The sequence below is a fragment of the Ursus arctos genome, unplaced genomic scaffold, assembly GCF_023065955.2.
Source record: "Ursus arctos isolate Adak ecotype North America unplaced genomic scaffold, UrsArc2.0 scaffold_19, whole genome shotgun sequence".
NCBI lineage: Eukaryota > Metazoa > Chordata > Mammalia > Carnivora > Ursidae > Ursus > Ursus arctos.
This window is the reverse complement of record NW_026622863.1, coordinates 47436035-47457455: the sequence shown is the minus strand read 5'-3', so window position 1 is coordinate 47457455 and position 21421 is coordinate 47436035. Positions and strand designations below refer to the sequence as shown.

Sequence of the window (21421 nt, the reverse complement as noted above, 5' to 3'; positions counted from 1 at the left end):
GCCTGGTCCTGTGGGGTCTCTGGTGTGGCTTCTCTGGGGGCATCAGGCCCCCCAGGGAGGGCTGAGGCTTTCACTCTTCCAGTAGCCTGGGACCTCTTCAGGGGGTTGGCATGAGCTGGCAGTAAGGGGCAGGGTCGGGGTTCAGCAGGTCCTGGGGGGGAAGGGAAGAGGGGGTTGTGGGTGGGGGTCAGAGTCGGGGTTGGGGGAGCCAGGCAGAGGCTGAGGGATGCGGGGAGAACACATCCGGAGAGAATGGTGGAAGGGGGAGGCACTGGGCACCGGGAGGGCCAGAGAAAGGAGAGGACACAGAGCTATGGGGATGGAGAGACGGGAGGGACAGGAGCACAGAAAAGGAGAGAGAATGAGAGAGACATCAAGAAACAAAGATGGGCGAAGAGAGAGAGGGAAAGATAAGAGGACGTGGGGAGCCAGAGAATGAGAACAAGAGCAGTAGACACCCTGAGAGGTGTAGGGAAATGCAGAGAAAAGTAGACAGACACACAGACACAGAGATCCAGGGGCAGACAGGTGGGGACAGAGAGGGGCTGGGACCCAGGCCCAGGAAGAGGCCCCTGCAGGGGGGTCCGACTTGGGCCCTGGCCTGCTGTGTGACCCTGGGCGCTGGCCTTCCCTCTCTGGGCTCCGTTTCCTCTTGTACAAATACGCAGCCTTGGAATGCGTCTAAGAAGGAGGAAGGTACAACTCCGGGAGGGGAGAGGCTGTGCTGTGCTTCCCAGGGAGCTACAGACCCTGAGAGCTGGTGGAAGGTCGGTGAGGACGGCCCCACCCACTTGCCCATCAGGACCCCTCCCGCGCCCCAGCTCCACACCTGGTAGGGGTGGTTCTCTGGCTCCGGCCGCTGCTGGGGCAGGGGCTGCAAGGGAAGAGCACCGGTGAGCCAGGCCCCCGGCATCCCGACACCCTCCCGACTTTGACCTTTACTGTGAGGACAGACCCGGATTCCAAGTCCCCATCACCCCTTCCTGAGTCTGCGGGTGGCGTGGCCGGTGTTCTGACAATGACCCCCTTGAACCCTCCACCTCCCGTGCACGCCTGTGGCTCCAAGCTTTTCCTCTCGGTTTTTAAAATTTCTCCTCTTATTCATTTGAATTCTTCTTATTATCATCCCTTCCCACCCGATTATAAAGAGAATATCTGCTCAGTGTAGAAACTACGGACAAGGGGAAGAGAGAAAATACCCCCCCCCCCAGCCTCCATGGCCCAGGGACAAATGCTCCTTATGTTGTGTCCTTCCAGTCTCTTTTCCTGGTGGTTTTGAAGTAGGGAGCACCCCGGGGGCTGAGTCGTGTTCCCCAAGTGTGGGACAAGGTGCTAGGAGCCAAAGGGGGTGGGACTCACCATGGAGGTGCTCATGGACCCCGTGTCACCGGGCAGAGACTCCGGGAAGGTGGGAGACGGCATCACTTCATAGATGTTCTGGTCACCTGAAGCAGAGGACAAGGGAGGGAGGAGCTGGCTGACACGCAGCCCACAGGCCCATGCTGGCCGCTGTCAGTGGTCATTTATTCAGCTAACGTTTGTGCAAATCCCTCTCCTTGCCCAGCCCTGTGCTGGGGACACAGCAGAGACTCAGGTAGCCCTGGCCCTGCCCTCCCGGGGCTCACAGTCCAGTGGGGGTGACAGATCTGTCCCCAGATAGGGATGACCCAGAGTGGGTAGGGCTGAGTGGGGGAGCCCAGAGGGCTCCTGGATGGGAGTCAGGGAGGGCTTCCTGGAGGAGGGGACATCTGAGACTGGAAAGAGAAGCGAGAGCTATGCAAAAGCAGGAGGGAATGGCTGGTGGGAGGTAGCCTGCCATGTTTGAGGAGCTGTGATATATTTGGTCTGCCTGGATTATATATATATGTAGTTTATTTTATATTGTTTTGTTTTTGAGGGTGGGAATGTTACATGTGGGAGATGAAGCCAGGAAAGACAGTGGGGACCAGTTTATGGGGGTCTAGAGAGCCATGTTAAGGAGCCTGACTTGTCCTAAGGACCCTGGGGAGCTATGGAGGGCCTCTGAGCAGAGGAGTGACAGGGCGAGGGTTTTAGAGGCACTCTGCCTGGGGATGGGGTGGAGGCCAGCCTGGAGGCGGGGAGCCCAGCAGGGAGCTGGGTGTGGGGACCCGGGAGTGGAACCACCGGGACTGGATGTGCCAGCCACTGAGAAGAGGAGGAAAAGCAGGTTTGGGGTGAGTGCTGATGTACTCGGAATCTGTGCGCTGAGTCTGGGGGGCCCCAGAGAGGTCTGGATGGGGCAAGTGATTGGGAGACCCCTAGTGGGAGAAGGCGAGGGTGCATGTGGCTGGCTGGAGAAGAGGAAGGAGCCGGGAGGAGGGCCAGTAGCCACCCACGGGGACCTCTGGCTTACCAGCATTGTGATTGGGGCGGGCCTCTGGCTTCTCTGCGGGTGTCATCCTGGGGACGCAGGGAGAGAACCAATATTAGTGCAGTAAGCCGCTCGGGTGGGTGGAGAGAGACTCAGAGAAACTGGAGAGCCCATGGGTCCATCAGAGAGAGATGGTGCCTGCTACAGAGTGAACTAGGTCAAGACCTGCCCTAGCCCCGCCTCTTCTCCCATAACCTCCAGCCACGGAGCCCTTCCTCAGTTTCCCCAGCCACCACCGTATGCCAATGAGTAGCATTTCCCTAATGTCACTATTTAGGCAGACCATCTTAATGAGTCTGCTCCAGCCACCTGTTTCATGATTTCCTTAACATTTTTCTTTGCATCAGCTCATTTGAATACATTTATTTAAAAAGTACACTTGACATCACTGCCGCAAATTCATTAATTCACTAAACATGTATTTACAGAATGTGGACCATGGGCTGGGTCCTGTTGAAGCCACTGGGGACACAGATGAGAACAAGACAGACAAAGACCCCTGGCTTCCTGGAGTGGGCACTCTAGGAGAGAGAGAGAGAGAGAGAGAGAGAGAGAGGGAGAGAGAAGTCCAAAAAATGACTGGCAGTAGAATGCCAGGGAGTGAAAAGTGCTATAGGAAAATGAGGATGGAAAGAGGCAGAGGGTGGAGGCGGTGTGGGTGCAGTTTCAAGTAGGATGGTGTGGGGGGCCTCATGGAGAAGGCGACATTTGAGCAAAGGCCTGGTGCAAGCAAGGGGACCAGCTTTGCAGAAATCATGGGAAGAGAGTTCTAACAGTCTGTGCAAAGGCCCTGGGGCAGGAGCAGGAACAGCAAAGGAACAGCAAAGAGAAGAATATGGCTGGGGCAGAGAGTGTGAGGGAGAGAGGGAGGAGAGGTGAGGTCAGAGGGGGGCAGCAGGTCAAGCTAGGTCTTGTGTCCATGGTGAAGAGTTTGGCCTCGACTCTGAGGGACCCAAGCTGACTAATTTTCACTGGATCTTTCTGGCTGCTGAATGCGGAACAGACTGTGGGGGCGAGAGCAGAAGCAGGACACAGTCAGAAGCTGCCATATTGTAATGAAACCAGACGTAAGTAGAAAGTGACGGGGAAAATGAAGGAAAGCCAAACAATGGGTTAAATCTAGGGCTTGACAGGGTTCTTGGTTTTCTCTCGGGAAAAGCTAGCGAGTGTTAGAAGGACCTTAAAGGCTGACTAGAACCAGATCGAGATATTCTCTTGCCACAGTCAGAAGGCTACAAAGAGAATAGGAAAAGGAATTTGTCTTTGGAAATATTTCAGACTTAGAGAAAAGTTGCAAAAATGAAAGAGGAGGTGGAGGAGAAAAGGTTGTTGCCTCCATTTCCCCGGGAATTAGGGAGAGCAGCAAAATGGCACATTTGCAAGCAGCTCAGAACCCAAGTCAGGAGACAAAGTTCTGAAGAAGCTGATCTCACAAGGAACGAATTTTCCACGAATAGACCATTTCTTGGAGGAAAATAGGCCCCTGCCTTTCTCCCCCAAACAGAAGTCGGCACCATCCGAGGCCTCTGCCCGTCCTCTGTCCACTCCGGTTCTTTGGCAATAGTGTCTGTTGTTGTTGTTTTTTTTTTGGTTTTGTTTTGTTTTGCTTTTTTGTGGTTTTTTTTGCGGGGGGGAGGCCCTCCCCACTCTGAATCCCTTTAGTCACGTGGAGCTGGGCTGTTCTCTGACTCCGGAGCTCTGCAAATGGCCCAGGTTTGGCCAATCAGGGTATTCCAGCACTTGGCCGCAGTGGTCGGTCTGTGTAAGGACATACGATTTGAGTTAAGCCAGTGGGCAGCAGCCGCGGGGCTTCTGTTGGACGTGTTGGGAGCCGGGTGCGGCCTTCCCTCTGTGGATGGGAGCCTGGGGCTACTGGGAGCCAGGTTATCACGCCACCCTCCTGCCTGAGAAGGAGGCCACCAGAGAAAGCAGAGTCGAGGGGTGTATGGAGGAGTGTCCTGACAAAATCGAGGCCCCGGATCCGGCCATGCAGGGCCAGAAAAACTTTCTACTTTTTCATAAGCCCATTCAAAGGTAGGGTTTCTGTTCCTTGCAGTGCAGGATTCTGTCTAATACAGGGTAGAAGGTCGTTTTCACCTCAAGAGTTCCGAGATTTGATGAGATTGGGTGTGAGTCGGATGACATGACTCATGGAAGAATCAATGTGTGGGACCCAAGGGGTGGGGAAGAGGACAGAGGGAAGGAGAGAGAGGCCTGGGGCCCCTGTACCTGTGGCTCTGGCCCCTCCAGCCTCTTGTTAACAGGAGATGGGCAACGCACCCGATGAAGAGGGACCCGGAAGCAAGGGACCCGATCAGGATGGCGGCCATGATCCCAGCACTCACGGGCAGCTGTGTAATGGGCAGCTCCTTCAGCTTTTCTGAGGGGTACGAGAGAGAAAGAGAGGCCTGTGAGATGTCCTGGAAGGGTCTCCCCACTCTCCTCACCCCTGCATCAGTGACTGTCCAGAGAGCACTCATGTGCACTTTCCTTTCCCAGCCTAGAGCTTTCTCCTGCTTTTCAGAGCTGGACATCCAACTGTCCGGTTGATTCTGCTGCACGTGAAACTCAACGTCCCCAGATGGAGCTCCTCGGCTCACCCCACCTCACAATCTCTGCTTCCCCAAGATTTCCTCCCATCTTTGGCACATCTGAAACCTATCTCCCGACACACTCCCTCACCTCACCCCACCTGCCTGCTTTTTCTCGCCTCAGTTGACTGACACCTCCATCCTTCTAGGGAAAGGATGCGGTTCCAGGCCCTGTTTTGTGGGGGACATAGGGTCTCGATGCATGGGGTTCTCAAACACTACCTGCCAGGTTTGGGACAAAGCCTACCTGACTTCCTACCCCCACCACGAGGACCTCCAGCCTTTAGTATCAAGCTGAACACCTGTTATATCCCAACCCTTCTTGTCAGCTAAGCTTGTAGACTCTGAGGTCAGAATGCTGGGGTTCAAGTCCCTGGGCAGATTTCTCGACCTCTCCGTGTCTCTTCCCATCTGTGAAATGGGGACAATAAGAGTATCTACCTTGTAGGGTCGTTGTGAAGATCGAATGTGTTTGTACACACACACACACACACACACACACACACACACTTCTTTCAATTATCCAACAAAGTAGGATCTGTGCCATTTTAAAGATGAGTAAACTGAGGCACAGAGAGGTGAGCTGACCTGCCCAAGGGCTCACAGTAGGTGCAGTGCTGGGATTACACCTGGGCCACCTGAGCTCCTAATGACCACTCTGTGTGGCTTCCAAAGGAAGGGCCTGTGTCCCAGGAGCCCCTGAAGGATGGGAAGGAACTGTACCAGGCTCTGCATGACTGGAGTGAAGACCGGTATTTCCAAATGGACTAGAGTGTCACCATATAGACATATGTATACATATATATAGGTATTTGTGTGTGTGTGTGTGTAATTAAATCAATCAATATTTGCCCAGTTCATCTATTTCCCTAAAAGTTTATCGGTTCAAAGTGTCTGAAACCCATTTTATTTTTTTTTAATTTTTAAATTTTTTTTAAAGATTTTATTTATTTATTCGACGGGATAGAGACAGACAGTGAGAGAGGGAACACAAGCAGGGGGAGTGGGAGAGGAAGAAGCAGGCTCACAGCGGAGGAGCCTGATGTGGGGCTCGATACCATAACGCCAGGATCACACCCTGAGCCGAAGGCAGACGCTTAACCACTGTGCCACCCAGGTGCCCCTGAAACCCATTTTAAAATGTACTCTTCTCACGGGGAGGAAGAGGATAGGCTGTGTCTGAGCCTATGTGGTCGTTGCCCCCACAGCCTGGGGAGGTGGCTAAGTCAGGCCCATTTTGCAGATGTGAACACCAAGGCCCAGAGGGGTCGCATTTGGGCAGAGGATAGAAGGCAGCCCCTCTTCCAGACACTGGAACTTAGCAACTTCTGCACCTTCTACCTTTTTATTATTTATTTATTTATTTTAAAGTAGGCTTCACACCCAACACGGGGCTTGAACTCAAGACCCGGAGATCAAGAGTCGCGTGTTTTACCGACTGAGCCAGCTGGGTGCCCCCACCTTCTACATTTTTGAATCCCCACAACAGCAAGTGGAAATTCAGTGGCTTCTGTGAGTGACTTGGCGGGCCCGAGGCCAGGTTGGCTGACTCAAGGAGCCCCCTGCCCAGCTTCCTGTCTGCTCCACCCCGACCCTGTTGCCCAGTCTTCTTACAGCATCCAGAGCCCCTTCTCCTGGATCTGCTTGCACTGGTCCCTGCAGCCCTGTCCACCCACAGAGTTCCATCACCCACAGCTCCCTTCCTCACTCTCTGGGCCACCCAGCCTGTGCCAATGCTGTTCCCTCTGCCTGGCATGCTCTTCTCCACACACGGTATATAACTCCTGCTCACTTTTCCATTCCCAGCTCCTTCTGGAAGCCTTCTCTGACAATCCCAGGCCAAGGAGACTCCCGATAGGCATTTCCTTCATAGCTTACTCGCTTAATTTTGCAATTCGTTGATTCGTGTTGGTAGACAGGATATGAAAGAGAGCTTCAGGGGCGCCTGGGGGGCTCAGTCCGTTAAGTGTTGACTCTGGATTTTTGACTCAGGTCGCGATCTCAGGGTCGTGAGATCGAGCCCCACCTTGGGCTCCCTGATCAGCAGGGGGTCTGCTTGATATTCTCTCTCTCTCTCCCTTGCCCCTCCCCCTGATTGCACACACACTTTCTCTCTCAAATAAATAAATAAATAAATAAAAAGAGCACTTCAACTACCTCCATTCTAACCTCAGTCTGTGCTTGCTAATTATTAAGTGCTTCTTTCCAGCTTGTCTCTTAACTCATGGAAAAGACACTGTGTGCAAGGCATCCTGTGATGGGAGCTGAAACTACCCCCTCAAGCAGTAGGGACCGTTCTGAGCCAGCAAGAGCCCTCCTGACTGACCCCAAGACAATGACTGACCTGACCTTTACTGCCCACCTGCATGTATCCACTGACCTTTGTCCCATCTTTTCCTTAGTAAACCTTGAAGTATCTTCAGCACTTTGGAAACAGTCTTTGAGGTGCTAGCCTGCTGTCTTCCCGGGGTTGGCTTCACTGAAATATATTCCTTTCTTGTTTCACCACCCCTCTTCTCTCTGCCTTTCGATTTTGTCTGCAAAATGGCCAAACCTGGTCTGTTTGGGATCCCAGGAGCCAGGTACTCCTGCACCCCTGGGCCCCAGCTACAGACATGTGGGTGTCTCCTCAGCTCCTTCCACCCCTCCACCATTGTGAAGCCTGCAGCCCTTCAGGAGGGATGGATCTCGCCTCCAGCTCTGGGTGGGCTCCCTTAGCTAATATATTCCACCCCTTGTCACAGTGACTGCATCAGGAAGGGCAGCCCTTCAGACTTAAGCCAATCAGCGCTCTGCATTCCTTTGGCCTTCCTGATTGGTTCAGGTTGGTCCAATCAGAGTGAAGTGAAGGGGTGTAGTCCAGAGGGGGTAGGGGAAGGAATCCCTCGTTCTGCAAGCTGCGGGCTTGTGAGGCTTTGGAACCATGGAGTCATCTTGCTGCTCTGAAGGCCTTAATCATGTCTCCTTCTCCCTTGGAAAGACAACCCTGAACTGGAGCCGGGCAGAAATAAAGACATTTCCCAGCTTCCTTTGCAGCCTCCATGCATGGACAGTTCATTCAAAGGTGCCTTAGAGTATGGTGTCGAACATCGCCGCTAACATTGGAACCCCCCGCAAGTTCACATACAACATTCCGTGTCTGAATTTCCCCATTTATAAGGATACCAGTCATATTGGATTAGGGCTGAAGCTAGCGACCTCATTTTAACTTGATTCCCTCTATAAAGATGCTACTTCTAAGTAAGGTTATATTCTGATGTGCTGAGGGTTCAGACTCAGTGTCTTTTTTGAGGGGACAGCATTTAACACGCAACACCTCCCAAGCTTGGTTCCCTGCTTGGTTCCTTGGTTCCCTGGAGAATCTCTGAGTTGTTCAGGATCCTTGAATCTATTTTCCCGCTTAAATCAGCTAGAAGCGGTTTCTGTTGCTGTAGCAAGAACCCTGCCCCAATCACATGATTAAAGTGTCCTCTTTTTAGAACTTGTTATATTTTCTGCCTTTTATCATAGACCATGAACTTGAAAAGAGGGAGCCTGTGAATCACGGTCTTTTTCAAAGTCGATTGCGACAAGATCTCTTCTGTGATACGATCTTGCCATTCTTTTATCTGGTAGAAGGATCTAACACCCCTCCCTTGAATCTTGGCTAATCTCAGTGGCTCAGTTGTAATCAAAACGATACAATGTAAGTGATGCTGTGTGCCTTCCAAGGCTGGGTCAGAAGAAGCCACGGAGTTTCTGCTTTGGTCTCTTGGAACACTTGCTCTCCCCTTGCTCCCTCTAAGAGCCCAGTCTCCATGTTGTGAGGAAGCCCAAGCAGTCACATTGGAGAGACCACGTGACGAAGATCTGGTGGATAGCCCCAGCTTAGTTTCCAGCCAGGGCGAGCCTCCCCGTATCTGAGTGAAGACACCTCTGGATGATTCCAGCCTCCAGCATGTGAGCCAGTCCCAGCCCTTTGGGTCTTCTCATCTGAGGCCCCATCTTTGCTGTGCCTTGTCTGAATTCCAGATTCCAGAAATCATGACCATAATAAACTGGTTGCTGTTCTGTATCACCGAGTTTGTTCTGCACCAAAAAAGTAACTAGAACAGAGCCCCACATTCCTTTTCTTCTTCCGGGACTGAAAGGTTTCTTTTTGGCTTTTCTCTTTACTGGGCACTGGGACCACCCATCCTCAGTTCTAAGAACAGAGAATCATCTGGGTCTTCTTCCGTGGCCATATTATTTATCCATGTGTATCTTTGAGTAGATACAAACACATCTGAGAAAGTGCTTTGAGAGACCATTATAAAAGCAGACAATGGCCAGTCTGTATATAAAAATAGAATTCCGATCCACAACCTGCAGCGAGCTGCCTAGAAGACCAACCCTCTTACGAACAGCGCACGACGCCAGCCTGCTTTGAGTCAGACTTGCGGGAAGCCAGATTGCTATCTCCAGTGACAATCCAGGAAGACAAACAGTAACTTCTGGAAGAACTGGCCCTAAATGGCCAGGACTTGATTAATAACCGACAACTTTCCCAATTTTTGTCCCTGCTTCTAACTTAGGACCAGCTCCCGAGAAAGCCAAATATGCCCCCTAACTGGTCGCCTCCAGCTTCCCGGTGCCAACAACCTCCAATCAGGGCCCAGCTGAAGCCTTCTCTTTTTTCCACTCTGAAGCTTTCCCAACCCTCTGCCTGCCTTGGAGCCTCTGCACAAATGCAAGTGCCAGGGGCCGACTCCCCTACTACAGCAAGCTCGGAGTAAATAGCCTTTGCTTTTCTCATTGGTTGGACTTGGTTGATTTCCACAGCATCACATGGATTTGCCAGCCAGTCCTCACAATGATCCATGGTGGGAGGTGTGATTGCTGCCATTTTACAGATATTTGGGGGAAACAGAGGCTCCGAAAGGTGTGATTTGATTAAAGGTCATATAAGCCCATGACACCGGCCAGTTAATGGTTGTTAGTGATGAGGCAGAATGAAGTCCTCAAAGTGTGGCCCCTGAGCCCGCCAGCCTGGGTTCAAGTCCGCACCTGCTGCCCCTTAGCTGGGTGACCTGGGCAAGTTACTTAAACTCTCTGTGCCTCAGTTTCTCTGTCTGTGTAACGGGGATCATCTTGCCATGGCAAGGAGGACACAAAGGAGACATGTGTGCGAAGCCCTCTGCACGTGTTTGGTAAGGGGGTGCTGGGCTCTGTCATTAACTGCCTGGGGTGTCAGAGGGCCCAGAAAGCTTTGAGGAGCCCGTGCAGGGTTGCTTGAAGGCCCCCAAGTCCCCTCAACTGGATTTATGGGAGAACAGACACCAGCTGTCAATGACCATGATCCCACTCTGGCTTCTGAGCCTGGTTTGGGCAGCTCACTGGCTGTGGGACCTCTCTGAGCCTCTGTTTCCTCCTCAGTACACTGGGGACCTATGTGTCCTGGGCCTTTCTTGTGTTTTCAGTCTGCCCTGAGCCTGTGAATCCTCCCCTTTGGGAGTTCTCCCAGACACTTGCTTCCTTAGCGTCTTTTCCCATGGCGCAGGTCATGTGACCCAGGTCCCCTGGTCAGGGACGTGGCCACCAACAGATAAACTCTACGAGGGCAGAGATCTCTGTCTGTTCCTTCTGTACACTCAGTGCCTGGTACACAGAAGGTGCTCAATAGATGTTTGTTGAATGAATGCAGCTTCCCTGTGCCCCCAACCCCCACCAGGCAAGGGTTCTGGACCCAGGCCTGACACTTGGGCAATGCTAGCTCTGGCAGGAGAATTCTGCAAGCAGTTTACACCTTGTTTCTGGTTCCCAGCCTCCTTGGGGTCCTGCGAGCCTGCAATGCCCTTTATTAAGCCCTTTTCTGTACATTCCATCTGGGCTTGGCTCCTATTCTGGCCACCAAAGGCACACCAAATCCCCTCATGATTGAGAGAGTTAAGCGTGGGAATTACCCGGGACACAGGAGGAAGAGCTCCCAGCCACATCCATCTCCCCTCCACCCCCCTGGGGGAACTGGATGTGGGACCACAGCTGTCCCTGAATAGAAATGACCTGGCTGCTGAGGTGACCCACCCTGACATGAGAACGCGCCCAGCCCTATGCCTCACTGCCTCGCCTTTTCCTTTGCTCTTGCTTTTGCTGAATCACTCTGCTTCCCTGCTGCCTGTGCTCAGCCCTCTGGAAGCCAAGGCATTTCTCACGAGGGAGTGGATTCCACCGGGGCTGGGAAAAAGCCAGGGGGCCGAGGGCCAGGGACATGAACTCAGACCCAGGAGGGATCTCGCTTCCTGCTTTGCCCAGCCGTGCAGGGGGGGGGGGCCCTCTGGGTCTCTGTTTGGTTGCCCTTCTGTAAAATGGGGATCATCCCAGGGCCTGCCGGGGGTCTTGCGGGAATGGAATGAAGTGAGGTCAGCAAAGCGCTTGGCTTAGAGGTGCTCACAGGTGGAAGATGGAGTGACGAGGATTTACGGAGTACCTAACGTGCGCTAAGCACCGCTCTGCACCGGGGATCGGTGGTGGACAAATCCATAATAGATATATTTGTGATGATGACTACGAGGAGAGCAGGTGTTGAGTCCTTGCTCATCTTCCCCGCCGTGATCCCCCGGCATCAGGCTCCCCATCTTGTCTGTCCTACTTCATCCCCCCCCCCCCCTTGGACAAGGAGTGGACCCTTCACTCAAGGCGAAGGAAACCACAGGCCACGTTGGACCAACCAGATTATTAATATTTTTTCTTTCTTCCTTTCTTTCTTTCTTTCTTTCTTTCTTTCTTTCTTTCTTTCTTTCTTTCTTTCTTCTTTCTTCTTTCCTTTCTTTCCTTTTATTTGTTTATTTGAGAGAGAGAGAGACAGCCAGCGAGAGAGGGAACACAAGCAGGGGGAGTGGGAGAGGAAGAAGCAGGCTCCTAGTGGAGGAGCCTGATGTGCGGCTCGATCCCAGAACACCGGGATCACGCCCTGAGCCAAAGGCAGACGCTTAACGACTGAGCCACCCAGGCGCCCCAGATTATTAATATTTTTAAAGATTTTGTTTATTCATTTACTTGAGAGAGAGAGAAAGTGCGGGAGAGAGAGCATGAGTTGGGGGGGCAGGGAGCAGAGGGAGAGGGACAAACAGACTCGCCCCCCCCACCCCAGCATGGAGCCCAATGCGGGGCTCAATCCCACAACACCGAGATCACGACCTGAGCAGAAACCAAGAGTCAAATGCTCAACAGACTGAGACCCCTTGGCGCCCCGGACCGACTAGATTCTATCTTGGTCTGTCTGTCTCTCCAGCACTCTTTCTTTCTAGCTCTGCATTTTGAAAGAGGAGGTTCAGAGTATGCAAAGAAGCCTGGGCTGACACCCAGCTCAGGCCTGGCAGGAATCCCTGGCCTCCAAGAGGAGAATCCCTGAGCAGAGAGGAGGCCAGAGATGGCGCCCTCTGGGGGAGGAGGGGGCACTTGCCTTTCTGAGCACTTCTATTGCCCATGGCTCTGAAGGGCCCCCCACCCATTCATTTATTCAACAGTGTGTTTGGCGCTGTTCTAGGCTCTGAGAAGACAGCTGTGAACCCAGGGCTCCTGGAGCCCCCATCCCAGGGGCTACCCTGGGGTCCTACAAGGCTCCCTACACTGTGAGTCAGTTGCAGAGAGCTTCTGTCCTTACAACCTGAGCCTTGGCTTCAGTATATCCTGCTGCACTGGCCTCCGAGGATGCCCTTCTCCTCTTTTGCCTCAGTCGTGCCTGTCTCCTGCCAGCTCAGTTCATGAGCCCTACAGCTTCGTGCCACAGGCCCTTTGCACAGACCAAACCTTCTGCTTGAACACCTCCCAAAGCTCCTTTCCCCTCTACTTATAACTGCCAGTCATCATTCAAGCTTTGTGGAAGGATCACCTTCCCAGGGCAACCTCCCAGCTAACCCCCGATTTACACTCTCATCATCCCCGCACGCGCCTTTCCTTCATGGTCCCTGCACTATGCACAATGATCTATTTTGTGATTATTAGTTAATAGCAGTCTCCCCCGCTGGGCTGTGAGCCTCGGGAGGGCCAGAGCTGTCTCAGTCTGCACTGTGTCCCCAGCAGGGCCCAGGACAGTCCAGACGCAGAGGTGACCTTGAGGAAGAGGCACTGGGGGAAGCTTTGCTGAAGGAACAAGTGAATGAGCTGTTTAGTGACTGCAGAGGAAGCTGTGGGTCTCATTCAGGCGGCCCTGCACTCGAATGCCAACCCCGTCGCCGATTCGATGTCTGGATGCCTAATATTCGGGGCATGCCTTAAACCACCCGAGCCTCAGCTTCTTTCTGGATAGAATGGAGATTCAGCCCACACTCAACTGTGGCTGGGTTCAACTGTGAATCAGATCAGTGCTCTGTTAAAAACCCTCTAGTGGCTTCTTTCAGTCGCCCCACGGCCAACAAGCCTGGCCCCTGTGTGCCTCTCAGACGTCAACTCCTGGCACCCAACTTGCTCGCTGCCTTATAGCCACGGCGTTCTGTCTCTATGCTTCGGACACACTAAGCTAGTCTTGCCTCAGGGCCTTCGCCCTTACTGTTCCCTCTGCCAGGAACTCTGTCCCTCAGGAGCCTGCAGGGCTCCCTTCCTTTCCTCTGCTCAAATGTCATTTCTTTGGCAAGCCCTCCCTGATGACCTCCCATCTTAGATCACATCACCCTGTTTAATTTTTTTTTAAACTGGGCAAATTATAACCTCTCTGTGCCTCAGTTTCCTCATCTGTAAAATGAGTCCGATAATATTACCTCACAGGGCTGCAGTGAGGAGTAAATGAATTATACATACAGTTGGCATGTAATAAATGCCAAATAATGTTAGCGATAACTATTACTGTGAATGTGTCTGAAATATGATCTTAATTTATTATTTACATGCTCATTATCAGCATCCCACATATGAATGAAGGTAAGGAGATTATCCCCCCCCCCTTTCTCTGCTTAGAGAGGAAGTGGTTAAGCTCCCAGACTCTGGTATTGTGACTTCCTGTGATCAAATCCCAGCTCTACCATGCCCGGTGACTCAGTTTCCCCAACTGTAAAATGAAGACAATAATGGTGCCTGCCTCATGGTGTTTTTGATTTTGAAAGTTTTCTTTCAGGGGCACCCGGGTGGCTCAGTGAGTTAAGCGAATGACTCTTGATTTCAGCTCAGCTCATGATCTCACGGTCATAAGATCGAGCCCCAATTCAGGCTCCGCGCTCGAGGGGGGAGTCTGCTCGAGATTTTCTCTCTCCCTCTACCCACACCTCCACTCTCTCTCTTCAAAAAAAAAAAAAAAAAGGAGAGAGAGAGAGAGAGAGAGAAAGTTTTCATTTATTTCTTTATTCAACAAACATTAACTGAGAACCTACTGTGCGCCCCCCCCGCCCCCGTGGTCGATGCTGGATGATAAAGGGACAAGTATGTTTTCACTGTCTCCCTTTGAAGAATTCCTCTCCTACTGAGACATGTTTGGAATGTGACACATCAGAGCACATTCTGAAAATCACAGAGGAAATGGGGTGATCAGAGTCCTCTGGGGACACGATGGTTAAGGAGCAGGTCTGCTGGGAGGTTGAGAGGTTATTTTATTCCCCCAGCACTATGGAGATGTAAATGGCATATCACATTTCATAGGGTTTTTAAATTTGATTTAATTTTAAAGATTTTATTTATTTATCTGAGCGAGAGAGAGCGAGACAGCACACACAAGTGGGGGGGGGGGTGGCAGAGGGACAAGCAGACTCCCCGCTGAGCAGGGAGCCTGACACAGGGCTGGATTCCAGGACCCCAAGATCAGGACCTGAGCTGAATTCAGACGCTCAGCCGACTAAGCCATGCAGGCGCCCCCACCCCCATTTAATTTTAAAGCTTATTTATTTATTTTTAAGTAAGCTCTGTACACAGTGTGTGGCTCAAACTCATGACCCCGAGACCAAGAGTCGCATGCTCTTCCGACTGAGCCGGCCAGGTGCCCGTCATATGTTTTTTGTTTTGTTTTATTTTGTTTTTCGAGATACAAAGGAGTTAATATAGGGCCAGGGTTCTCAACCAGGGTGACGTTTGGTAATGTCTGGAGACAATTTTGGTTGTCACAACAGGGCGAGTGCCACTGGCCTCTAGTGGGTAGAGGACAGAGATATGGCTAAGTACCCGCAGTGCCCAGAGCCGCCCCCGACTACAAAAAATCAGCCAGTCTAAGATGTTAGTCATGCCCTGGTTGAGAAGCTGTGCTCTGGAGTAAGCGGGCCCAAGTGACAAATGCCCGAGAAATGTTGGCTGTTGCTCCTGTCCACCACCCCATCTCTAGCACTTTGCCCAGAGCGGATTCATCAATAAATACTTGATTGACGGACGCGAAAGCTGAGAAACGCAGTATAGCCCTTAGGACCACGCACACAGTAGGAGCTCGATAAATGGTTCATTAGTTAATGCCTGTGTGCAGTACGGGAGATGGCGCGTTCTCCAGCGTCTGGCACGAGGATGACATTCAATAGACATTTGATCGGTTAACGCGTGTGAGGGGCACACGGTGTCTTCAGGGCCCGGCACGCAGGTGCTCGATCGGTATGGGTTGAACGGAGGAGTGAGAACCACGTGACGCGGCATTTGCGCAGGTCCTGGCCCGTGGCGGGCGTCAGGCTGCACGAGCCTACCCGCTTCCTCCCGCAGCGGCGCAACACTCACCGGCCACCCGGACCTCGGTCTTGGCCCTCATGGTCCACTCAGGATTGATGGTGACGGCTACCTGGTAGGTGCCGCTGTCGGTGGGCTGGACGCGATGCAGCAGCATGGAGCCATTGGGGAAGCCAACGATGTCACGCTGCCCCATGGCGCTGCCGTCCCTCTGGGGCCGCTGGAGGTCGGGGAAGTAGGTGAATAACATCGTGCCACCGTTGGTCTCCTCCCCCAGGTACCAGTTGAAGTCCTGGAAGGCGCCCGGGATGCCCTGGACGGACAGGAGAAGGTTCTCGTCCTTTTGAGGATGCTCTGGAATCTTCTGGATGCGGAGGGCAGCCCAGGTGCCTTGGGGGATCCAGAGGGCCAGCACTGAAGCTGTGGAGAGTTACAGGGGTGGCCTGAGATCAGAAGCGTTGGACACGGACCATAGCAGTTTCCTCCCTGTATGTCCTCATCTGGGGACAAGGACTCCGAGTGCTGTTCAGGGCTGGGATCGATGAGTGATGTCTGCCCTGGGTTCAGGAGTGGGAGCCCAGATATGAAAGCCACCGATTTCTTATCCCATTGGTCCAGCAGATTTTTCTGCCCTGAGATGCTGTGTGGTCTGCCTCGAAACAGGTGGACTCTGAATTCATTCATCCGTCCATCTAACCAATACTTACAGAACGCCTATTATTTATACTGCAGTACCAATTATATAGGATCTGTCTAAAATTCCCTAGATTTCTAGGCACGGGGGATATCTCAGGGAAACAAATATGAATAAATTCCTGTCCTCGTGATGGACTGGCCTTGTACCAGGCAGCCCAACCCTGACCTAAGTAAATTCCCAGGAATGGTTTTCCCTAGGGTTTGAGTTTGCAGTAACCGGTGTGAACACTGTAGCAGCAGTTTGGTGATGATGTATGATATTGCAAATAGGACAAAAGAACAAAACACCTCCCCAAAAAACCACAAACAAACAAAATTCTTGTCCTCTTGGTCCTGATATTCTAGAAAATTCCATAGGCAAAATTAGGTATGGGGCTGTGATTCTACAGCTCAACACCCTCCCCCCCCCATCTTACCCTAATAACTCTAATAATTTCTTCTTCCCTGGCAATCTTTCCCGTACTCCAAGAGGACACCGCAGCCGCTGGGCTGAGTCCCACCATCCCTCCGCAGCCCCGGGGTGTTCCTCCTTACCTGAGAGCAGGAGGCCCTTGGAGAAGTGGCATTGGGCCCTCTTAGGAGTCTCCATCTTGGTGTCCTGTGGAGTTGCTGACAGGGCTGGAGAGCTGGGCCCTGGCTGTCTGAAGTGGGCCACCTCAGTGGGGATCCTGGGGGTGACTTCCGGACATGGCCAAGCCTGGCTGAGCCCCAGCACCCCCTTTCTACAGGCTCCAGAGGCTTCACCTGTGCTCTCTGGGATGGGCGCAGACACTGGTTGAACCAGTTTTCCAGGGTGACTTGGGGACCTTCCTGGGGCTTCCCCGGACTCCTCCCTTAATCCCCTTGAACCTCTTCTTCCCAGCCGGTGTGACTGTCGGGAACAACAGCAGTGATCACAACGGGAGGGAGTCCCAACACAGCTGCCTCATCCAACATCCACCTCACGTAAGTGCGCCCATTTCACAGATGAGGAAACCGAGGCTCGAGGAAGGAGGCGAGTCTGCCAGTAGGTGGAGATGGGACCTGACCTGTGGCTGGCTCACTTTAAAGCTTTTAGCACAGTTTTTCAAAAGCATCCACCATTCATTCATTCATTCATTCATCCATTCATTCATTCATTCATTCCCACACCCACTCCCTATGCTCAGCACTGTGCTGGGTGGTGCTGCAGACACAGTGGTGACTGAGACAGCTCTTGCTTTGTCCTCAGGCCACAGCGGGGCTCACAGTTCTGTGTCTGTGTTGGGGGGAGCAGGCCCACCCCCAGGCAATGATGATCCAGAGTAATCAGCACAGGGATGGAGGAGCCTAGGGGGCTGGGAGAGCCCAAAGGGGTGCCTCACTCAGCCTGAGAGGCAGGGAGGGCTTCCTGGAGGAGGAGACATCTGAGCAGAGACCTGGAGTAGGAGTAGCAATGAGACAGATGGTGGGGTGCAGGGGAGGGGTGAGGTTTACCAAGCATGGTAAACAGCACATGCGAGGTGTGGAGACTGAGAATCCTGGCTCACGGCATGCTGAGCAGGAGGGGCTGAGGCCAGAGAAGAAGGAGGGATTAATTGGAATTTTGAGCTCTGTTGCGACGGGGTCTAGGTGATGGAGGGTCCAGGGTTGTGCTAATACTGTAGCCAGTAGTCACCTCAGGTGACTGAAATAGACCCTTAATTAAAATTCAATGCCTTCAAAATTCGTTTCTCGACCTGGTCACTTTCAGGTGATCAATGATCCCACGGGACCAGTGGCTATCACATTTGATAGTGCAGCTACAGAACATTTCCATCACCATCACAGAAACTTCTGTTGGTTGGACAGCGCTTGTCTACGGATCTGAAGGGGGCAGTGCCGGGCGAGGTTTCCGGGTCTGTGGGAAGAACACCAGTTTTGGGGGGGAGGCATAAGTCAGTAGCAGTTTGCCTGTGTGTGTCACCAGATTGCTGGAGGTCATGGCATCTACCAGGGTCGGTCCCCAGGTTGGAGTGGGAGAGAAATCTTGACTTTGATCATGGCCCAGGCGGGCTGAGCAATAGCGGAGTCCAGCCCAGCCCTGTGGCGAGCTGGTGAGCCTGACTCAGCCTGGCTCTGCCACCACTCGGCTTTGGGATCTTGGCAGCAAATGACTTCGCCTCTCTGAGGCTTGGCTTGCTCCTCTGGAGAATGGGGACAAGCATCCCCACCTCACGGGGCTACTGGGAGGGGGTAAGGAGACGCTCATGCATGAGGCTCGGCAAGCAGGCAACAGCTGTCTCTGGACGTGTTGACCTTGTCTTTGGACTTGAACAACCTCCTGAATTCTCCCTGCCCCTCTGCGACCCTGCTCAAGGAAAGCGTATTTTCTCTGGAGGAGTTACCGATCCCCCACCTCCTGAAAGGCCCCTAGTGCCTGGAAGGTTTCGTATGATGTTTACTGTAGTGTTCACAGGGATCTACCCTCAATCCTTCTGGCTGCGGTTTTGGAATTTCCTGTCTATCTGCTTGAGAGAGAGATTGTTGCAAACCCAGCCATTGTTTCCAAGTGGAGCCGCCTAGGGGAGAGAGCTCCAAGTTTGGGCCGCAACAAGGTTGCCCAAACCAGCCTCATTTTCGTAGGACTTTAGTTGTGCAGCAGGAGTGGAGTTTAAGGGGTTAGAGGGATTCTGATACATTATCACCACTAACCCCTGGGCAAAGGCTCTAGAGGTAAGCAGTGCTAGGCGGCTCATAAAGCAACACCAGTTATTCTGAATTTTCCAGGTGCTGAAGCTTCTCTTTTTCTGTTTCTGTCTCTCAAATAATGACTTTGATTCCTTTTGCATTATTAAAAGAAAAGTCAAGGTGTGATACAGAAAATTTAGATAGTATGATCTCAAAAAGAAGAGGGTAAAATTCACCCACCTTCCAACTGCCCAGAGTGTCACTGCTAATAAATACCAGAGGTCCAGACTTCTGTCATCTGTTCAGCAGCCTTCCTCTGGGTTTTTCCCCAGCCCCAGAGGGCAGGTCCTGACTGGTCCTTTGGCTCGGGATTGGTTGAGCAGTGGGCGATGCTGGCCAATGACACCAGAGAAGAGGCTGCTGGGGAAGTTCACCCAGGACACGGTGGTCTGTTTTTCCAGGTCTGGGTCTGTTTGTGATGGCCGGAATGCAGCAGCCATCTTGGCGCCAGCCTGAGGATGATGCCAACATGTGGCAGAAAACAGAACAAACAGCAGAGGAGCAGAGCTGAACTTCGTACGCGGTGCCTGGATTAGAAACAGACAATCCAGTTCCTTGTTTTTAACCCCAGCCTGGGGAGTGGCGGGGAGAGAGGGCGTTCTCTGCTCTTGGCACCTGAACATTCCTCACCATCACATTTTTATATACTGATGGAGATTCTCTCACTCACTGGACTCGACCTAGGCTCCCCTGCACTCTTCCCATGAGGCCTGAGTTTTGGACTTCTGTGTTCATGTTTGTTTTGCCCAGTTTTGGAAAGTATCCTCCTAAGTCAGTTTAACTGGAACCCCCCCACCCTTGGTAGCTGCTTTCCCTCCACATTTGATCAGGTTTCTCATCCCCCGCTCCCCACTCCCTGGGTGATGTCTGATCGTCCTAGCCTGCCTTCAGCAAGAATCTTGTCAGGTCATGTTAGCCAGGATCCCCCTTACCCCTGATGTTACCTCTTAGCAAAGCCCCCCCCACTGTTCCCCCCTTCCTTGGTTATAAAGTCCCACTTGCCCCTGCTGTGTTCAGAGCTGAGTCTAATCCCCCGCCAGACCCCGCACAAGATCCCATTGCAGTGGTCCTATCGCAACGGCCCCTCCCCTTGAAGAAAGTCTGCCTTAAAGTGCTTTAACAGGGGTTATTAAATAACCGTTTTCTTTAAAAGTTAAGATACAGGGTGCCTGGGTGGCTCAGTCATGATCCACCTGCCTTAAGCGCCTGCCTTTGGCTCCGGGCAAGATCCCAGGGTCCTGGGATGAGTCTCACATGAGGCTCCTTGCTCAGTGGGGAGCCTGCTTCCCCCTCTGCCTGCCTCTCCCCCTGCTTGTGCTCTCTCTCTGATAAATAAATAAAGAAAATCTTTTTTTTAAAGATACTATTATTTTCTTTAAAATTCACACATTCTTTACCTCGTGAATTTAATTGGTTCCTAAAAATTCCTCCCTTAGGAGCTGGGAAATGGAAATATTTTTTTTCTATAAAAATTTAAAGTTTTTTTTTTTTAGTTGTGGTAAAACACATAAAATTGATCATTTAACCATTTTATTTTTTGATCATTTAAATCATTATATTATATATTATATTATATATTATTTATTTTTTAGAGAGTGGGAGAGAGAGGGGAGGAGGCAGAAGGAGAGAATCTCAAGTAGACTCCTCATTGAGCATGGAGCCCCACTCGGGGGCTCAATCTCACGACCCCGAGATCATGACCTGAGCCAAAATCGAGTCAGACGCTTAACCCACTGAGCCACCCAGGTGCCCCTCATTTTAACCATTTTAAAGTATGCAGTTCAGGGGCATTTAATACCTTCACAGTGTTGTGCAATCATCACCACTATTTCCAGACATTTTTTATCCCGCCAAAGGGAACCCTTGAGCCCATTAAGCGGTCGCTCCCTGTTGCCTCCTTCCCCCAGGCCCTGGCAACCGCTGATCTCTCTTCTGTCTCCATGGAATCGCCTACTCTGGACAGTATGGAATCCTACACTCTGCAGCCTTTCGCGTCTGGTTTCTTTCACTCTTTCGGGGTTCATTCGTGCTGTGGCCCGTGTGAGTACGTCCCTCCTTCTATCGCGGATAACGTGCGGATAGATCACGTTCGGTTTCCCAGCCATCCGTTGAGGGGCCTTTGGGGCAGCGCCACCTGTCGGCCGTTGGAAATAGCGCCGCTGTGAACACAGAGCTTCAATCTTTCTGGGTACCTGCCTGGAAGCGGAATTGTGCGGTCGCCTCGTTTTTCACTCAGATTTCAGTAGCCTCGGATCCTCGGCCCGAGCCGTCTGCCACCCAGAGGTTTCCAGAACCTTGAAGCTCCCCGAGGTGGGGTGGTATCGGCTTGGAACTCCCCTTCCTCCGAGTCCGAGCGGTGTCGGCCGAGGGTCCGTCTGGGGCTGTTTTCGTCTCTCCATCAGACCGCCTCCCTTCCTTGTCCAGTATTGATGATCGTGGTTCTCTCAGTCGTGTGTGAAGTTTATACAAG

General features: G+C 52.2%; 1 protein-coding gene and 1 non-coding gene across 2 annotated transcripts; one reads left to right on the top strand and one right to left on the bottom strand.

Annotated features, from left to right (window-relative positions):
* Positions 1-97: 97 nt before the first annotated feature.
* On the bottom strand, positions 98-17079 carry CEACAM19 (CEA cell adhesion molecule 19). Its single transcript, XM_026481750.4, is given in 8 exon segments — positions 98-151; positions 830-859; positions 1327-1445; positions 2375-2421; positions 2830-2913; positions 4622-4772; positions 15619-15987; positions 16798-17079. Coding segments are annotated over 8 exon segments (909 nt in total). The 5' UTR covers positions 16853-17079.
* Positions 16399-16535, top strand: LOC113243652 (small Cajal body-specific RNA 16). The gene has a single exon (XR_003312190.2). It is a non-coding gene; the product is annotated as a small Cajal body-specific RNA 16 (non-coding RNA).
* Positions 17080-21421: the final 4342 nt, after the last annotated feature.